At 57.8% G+C, this 6,299-nt stretch overlaps 1 protein-coding gene across 1 annotated transcript in view; it reads left to right on the forward strand.

The window, feature by feature from the left end:
- LOC123157457 (leucine-rich repeat receptor-like kinase protein FLORAL ORGAN NUMBER1) overlaps window positions 1-3,526 on the forward strand; it is a gene marked incomplete in the record, with an annotated part of 4,294 nt that extends 768 nt beyond the window's left edge. Inside the window, 2 exon segments of the mRNA XM_044575744.1 lie at window positions 1-2,307; window positions 2,839-3,526. Coding sequence (XP_044431679.1) covers window positions 1-2,307; window positions 2,839-3,227 — 2,696 coding nt within the window.
- Window positions 3,527-6,299: the final 2,773 nt, after the last annotated feature.

Below are 6,299 nucleotides of genomic sequence, written 5' to 3' on the forward strand. Positions count from 1 at the left end.
CCGCCCTCCCCGACCTCCGCCACCTCAACCTCTCCAACAACAACCTCTCCGGCCCCTTCCCCGCCCCGGACCTCCCCGGCTCGTCGCCCTACTTCCCGTCCATCGAGGTCCTCGACTGCTACAACAACAACCTCTCCGGCCCGCTCCCGCCCTTCGGCGCCGCGCACGCGGCCGCGCTGCGCTACCTGCACCTCGGCGGGAACTACTTCTCCGGGCCCATCCCGGCGGCCTACGGCGACGTCGCCTCGCTCGAGTACCTCGGCCTCAACGGCAACGCGCTCTCCGGCAGGATCCCGCCGGAGCTTGCGCGGCTTGCCCAGCTCAGGAGCCTCTACGTGGGGTACTTCAACCAGTACGACGGCGGCGTGCCGCCCGAGTTCGGCGGGCTGCGCAGCCTCGTGCTGCTCGACATGAGCAGCTGCAACCTCACCGGCCCCATCCCGCCCGAGCTCGGCAAGCTCAAGAACCTCGACACGCTCTTCCTCCTCTGGAACCGGCTGTCTGGCGAGATACCCACGGAGCTCGGCGAGCTCCAGAGCCTCCAGTCGCTCGACCTCTCCGTGAACGACCTCGCCGGCGAGATACCGGCGAGCCTCGCCAAGCTGACCCACCTCAGGCTGCTCAACCTGTTCCGGAACCACCTCCGCGGCGGGATACCGGGCTTCGTCGCCGAGCTGCCGGACCTCGAGGTGCTGCAGCTGTGGGAGAACAACCTCACCGGCAGCCTCCCGCCGGGGCTCGGGAGGAACGGCCGGCTCAGGAACCTCGACGTCACCACCAACCACCTCACCGGCACCGTGCCGCCGGAGCTCTGCGCGGGCGGGAGGCTCGAGACGCTCGTGCTCATGGACAACGCCTTCTTCGGCCCCATCCCGGAGTCGCTCGGCGCGTGCAAGACGCTCGTGCGCGTCCGCCTCAGCAAGAACTTCCTCAGCGGCGCCGTGCCGGCCGGGCTCTTCGACCTGCCGCAGGCCAACATGCTCGAGCTCACCGACAACCTGCTCACCGGCGGGCTCCCCGACGTGATCGGCGGCGGCAAGATCGGCATGCTGCTGCTGGGGAATAACGGGATCGGCGGCAGGATTCCGGCGGCCATCGGCAACCTCCCCGCGCTGCAGACGCTCTCGCTCGAGTCCAACAGCTTCTCCGGCGAGCTGCCGCCGGAGATCGGCCGGCTGAGGAACCTGTCCCGGCTCAACGTGAGCGGCAACCATCTCACCGGCGCGATCCCGCAGGAGCTGACGCGCTGCGCGTCGCTCGCCGCCGTGGACGTCAGCCGCAACCGCCTGACCGGCGCGATACCGGAGAGCATCACGTCGCTGAAGATCCTGTGCACGCTGAACGTGTCGAGGAACGCGCTGTCCGGCGAGCTCCCGCCGGAGATGTCCAACATGACGAGCCTCACGACGCTGGACGTGTCGTACAACGCGCTGACGGGCGCCGTGCCGATGCAGGGCCAGTTCCTGGTGTTCAACGAGAGCTCCTTCGCGGGCAACCCGGGGCTCTGCGGCGGGCCGCTGACCGGCAGCAGCAACGACGACGGCGCCTGCTCCGACAGCAACCACGACGGCGGCGGCGGCGGCGGCGTGCTGTCGCTCCGCCGCTGGGACTCGAAGAAGATGCTGGTGTGCCTGGCGGGCGTGTTCGTGGCCCTCGTCGCGGCGTTCCTGGGCGGGCGGAAGGGGTGCGAGGCGTGGCGGGAGGCGGCGCGCCGGCGCTCGGGGGCGTGGAAGATGACGGTGTTCCAGCAGCGGCCGGGGTTCTCGGCGGACGACGTGGTGGAGTGCCTGCAGGAGGACAACATCATCGGCAAGGGCGGCGCCGGGATCGTGTACCACGGCGTGACCCGCGGCGGCGCGGAGCTGGCGATCAAGCGGCTGGTGGGGCGCGGCGTGGGCGGCGACCGGGGCTTCTCGGCGGAGGTGGGCACGCTGGGGCGGATCCGGCACCGGAACATCGTGCGCCTGCTGGGCTTCGTGTCCAACCGCGAGACCAACCTGCTGCTGTACGAGTACATGCCCAACGGCTCGCTGGGGGAGATGCTCCACGGCGGCAAGGGCGGCCACCTCGGGTGGGAGGCGCGCGCGCGGGTGGCGCTCGAGGCGGCGCGCGGCCTCTGCTACCTCCACCACGACTGCGCGCCGCGGATCATCCACCGCGACGTCAAGTCCAACAACATCCTCCTCGACTCCGCCTTCGAGGCCCACGTCGCCGACTTCGGCCTCGCCAAGTTCCTCGGCGGCGGCGGCGGCGGCAACTCCGAGTGCATGTCCGCCATCGCCGGCTCCTACGGCTACATCGCCCCAGGTACCAAAATCTTTTCATGCCAACTGTGCAAATTTCATTTCATCCAACACATTCTATCTAGTCCTGCAGCATGTACTTTGCTGTTGTTGGCTTTGGATTTTAGCCTAGTTTCAGGCAGCACTGGTCTGCAACCCCACACACACCGGCCATGTTTTTGTTGCCATGTGCAATGGTCAACTGGAGAGAGGACAAATGCAGTGAGCTGCTGCGGCTGGTGGTAGTGGCGTAGTGCCACTGGCGACAGTGAGTGAGTGACAGTGATTAGTGGTGGTGGTTAGTGTCTCCTTTGCCCTGCCCCTGTTTCCTGGATTGCAGCATAGATTTGGGGCTAATTTGGAAGATCTTGTTGGCATATGTGTTCATGTCAACCAGAGAGACAGGACAAAGATCTCCTTTTGCAGTTAATGATGGGCATAGCTATCTATCTATATCTCCCTTGGTCACACTAAGCATGATTAGAAGGGTTACATAATTCTGTCAGTTTGATTAATGAACTGGTCCTGTTAACTAACTCTGTTGACGTGGCGGCAGAGTACGCCTACACCCTGCGGGTGGACGAGAAGAGCGACGTGTATAGCTTCGGCGTGGTGCTGCTGGAGCTCATCACGGGGCGTCGCCCCGTGGGCGGATTCGGCGACGGCGTGGACATTGTGCACTGGGTCCGCAAGGCCACCGCGGAGCTCCCCGACACCGCCACGGCCGTCCTCGCCGTCGCCGACCGCCGCCTCTCCCCCGAGCCCGTGCCGCTGCTCGTGGGGCTCTACGACGTGGCCACAGCGTGCGTCGAGGAGGCGAGCACCGACCGGCCCAACATGCGCGAGGTGGTGCACATGCTCTCGCAGCCCGCCCTGGCCGCCGCCGCCGCCACAGCCGACTGCGCGGCCCGGCCTGACGACGACGACCTTATCCTCTCCTTCTGACCAGCACGCCAGCGTTCAAGATCGCCGTGGCTCAGGAATTAAGCAGGGAGATCATTATGGTAATTGTACGCGCTTTTTTTGGGTCTAACCCTTGGTGCTTAGGTATTTTGTGGCGTGTGGATGTGTAATAACAACTACTACTACTCCTAGTAGCGTCAGTGTGTACTCCCTGAAGCTTAAAGGCCAAGGCTGCGAGAGTACCTTGACTGGGCATATAATGGGCGATGCTGAATGAACGAATGTATATGTACATAGTAGTAAAACCTCCGAGTTCAAATATCAACTGGCTACATTATTCATATCTCCTTGCTGCTACTCCCTCTGTAAACTTTAGATCACTATTTTTAGTGATCTACACGATCTTATATTAGTTTACAGAGGGAGTATTTGCGGATGCTTTTCGTTCTTGTCGCCATCTTTGCTAGGATTGAGCAGGAAGCAAGTGACAGTGAAAAGGTGAATTTCCTTTCTGAAAACATTTGGATGATCTTTGCTGCTCCTTTTAAGTTCTCTTTGCTGCTCCTTTTATAAGTATCGATCGGTGGATGATTGCAGGCCGTCGCTCGCGGAATCGAATCGGATGGAGCACGTAGGCGAAGAACACAACGGGAGGCCGACCTAACTTGCTTGCCTTTCGTATCTATTCCCTCCTTTTTGGTTCTTTTGATATTTTGGATAGATAGTTGAGCATATATTCCCTGCGCCTGGGTGGATGATGGTTCAGATGTGTCTTTTTGAGATAATATCACTCTCCCTCCCTCGTGGAAGCTGGGATCGGGATGTCGTGCCCTAGTGGGCTGGGTATTTATCTGCTGCCTCGTCAGTGTGTTAGTAGTAGTACACTGGGAGTAAAAGGCAGCGATTTTTATTTTTTTTTGTGGAAGGGTCACCACCACACTTTATTTAAACATCTATAATGTCTGGTACAAGCAAAAATTCAGGAATGGTGGATAATTGGTGCTGAAACTCCCAAGAATTGGCCTGACAGGTGATTAACAGCGGCTAGACAATCGGTAGCGATCAAGACACTCTGAATATGGAGATCCTCCGCCAAGGATATATAGTGGACTCCGGTAAATCTCTTTGTGCTTCGCTTTCCTTCTCGCCCACCAAATCGACCAAATCGTTACAAGAAACCATGATGAAATCCTTCTCATTCAGGGTATATATCCTGCATAGTGCTTAACCATTAACTTTGCATCATAGGTTCCACGAGCAATCATGTGTTCCACCACATTCATGAGGGCCCAGACACATCTTGACATACGGCAGTCAATGAGCGCGTGACGCCATGAGGTCTGCCGCGGCACTGCACATGAAACACTCACCCTCCTCTGATATGTGATGAATCCTCAAAGTTTCTCGTGTAGGGATCGAGTTTTTTGCCAGTCTCCATGCAAAGTTTTTCACATTTCCTAGCACTCTAGTTTTACACAAATTAGTCCATTGCTCCTGAGCCGCCCCTGTATCTGAGTTACTCCCACGATTCTCTAACCAATCTTCCCTTCTCCCTTTTTTATCAACAAGTAGCCGATATGCTGATCGGACCGAAAAAAACTCCGGCCCACCAGTCACCTGAAGTGGACATGTTTAGCAGAATATTAGAAGCAGCTGCTGCATCGATGGAATTCATGTACACATAGTAAAAAGGCAGTGAGCGTGAGAGTAGCCTTGACCTGGGCCAAGTCCTTGCCAATGCCGACGCCAACATTGTCACACATCAAGCCTTGAGACTTTTGCGAGCTCTCACTGCTCATTTCCTTTTTACCTTTTGTGAGGTTTCAAATCTAAACAGGGACAAATAAATCGTAACTGTACACTATGCTGTGGTATGAGCATTTTGCATAAAAATAAATAGAGGTAATAGCACCATTTGAGTCCTGGATGTGATGATCTAGTCCAAAACTTGAGAAAGCAAACCATTTCATCCTACAACTTGCATCCAATGTGCAAATTTGGTCCAAGCCAATCAGACGACGACAAGTGAAGCCAAGTCAGCACAGCCCACTCCATCCGGTCAGCGCCGCACTTTTTGCAATTACCCCCGGCCTTAGCACAAATAAACCCGCACTACACCTCACAATTCGTCGCGATGGGCAAGCAGGTCGAGCAGTTTGCCACTCTGCGATGCAACATCTGTGCGCGCATCGGCAGAGAGAGGCGGCCGACACCATGCTGTGAGGTCCTTGTTCCTCATCAGCACCGGACATCTTGGCCTTCTTCTCGGCCAACAGCACGCCGACGGCCGCCGAAGAAGCAGATGTTCACCGCCAACCTCGTTTCGCAGTACAAAAATCATGTGAAGATACATTTGTTTACCAGCCTCTTGTCACTACAGTACTTATTGCAGTAAGATCTCACCGGAATGGACGTGTACTGTATGGCAGGCTCGTATGGTAAATCAACAAGTACTCCATCGGGAGCTCTCACGCCGTCGTGCATCCTGAAGCACCCCCAAGTTGATTTACCATACGAGAACTGGTCGTTACTAATGCGTTGGTCAGGCCGAGAGTTCAGACTTCACAGGCTGATGGCAGGTTTGGTTTTTGCAGGACTCGAGGAGGTGACCACGGCGTGCTGCGGCTCCGGCAAGTTCGACGGCAAGTCGGGTTGCACGCCCAACGCCACGCTGTGCGACAGCCGGCACAAGTACCTCTTCTGGGACCTGCTGCACGCCACGTCCAAGCTCGCCGCCGCGGCCATCTACAACGGCTCGCCGCACTTGGCAGCGCCCATAAATTTCAGGCAGCTAGCGGAGGACCAGTGCTAGATAGAGCACGCACGGGGCACGGGCCGCGTGCGCGGTCGTGTCTGTGACGGTGATGTTTGTGTGTAGGATACGCATGCACAGTGGTGTTCGTCTCTGGTTTCATTTGTGTATTATTAGGTGGGTGTGGATTCTAACACTAGTAGAAAAACCCCATTCGTCCCGGTTGGTTAGGGCCTTTTGTCCCGGTTCTTGAACCGGGACTAAAGGGTCGTTATTACGAATCGGGACAGATGGGCCTCCACGTGGCTCAAAATGGCAACGGGGACGGGGATCACCGGGGGACACGCCATCATCCCCGCCCC

Source organism: Triticum aestivum, chromosome 7B (assembly GCF_018294505.1).
Source record: "Triticum aestivum cultivar Chinese Spring chromosome 7B, IWGSC CS RefSeq v2.1, whole genome shotgun sequence".
NCBI classification, from domain to species: domain Eukaryota; kingdom Viridiplantae; phylum Streptophyta; class Magnoliopsida; order Poales; family Poaceae; genus Triticum; species Triticum aestivum.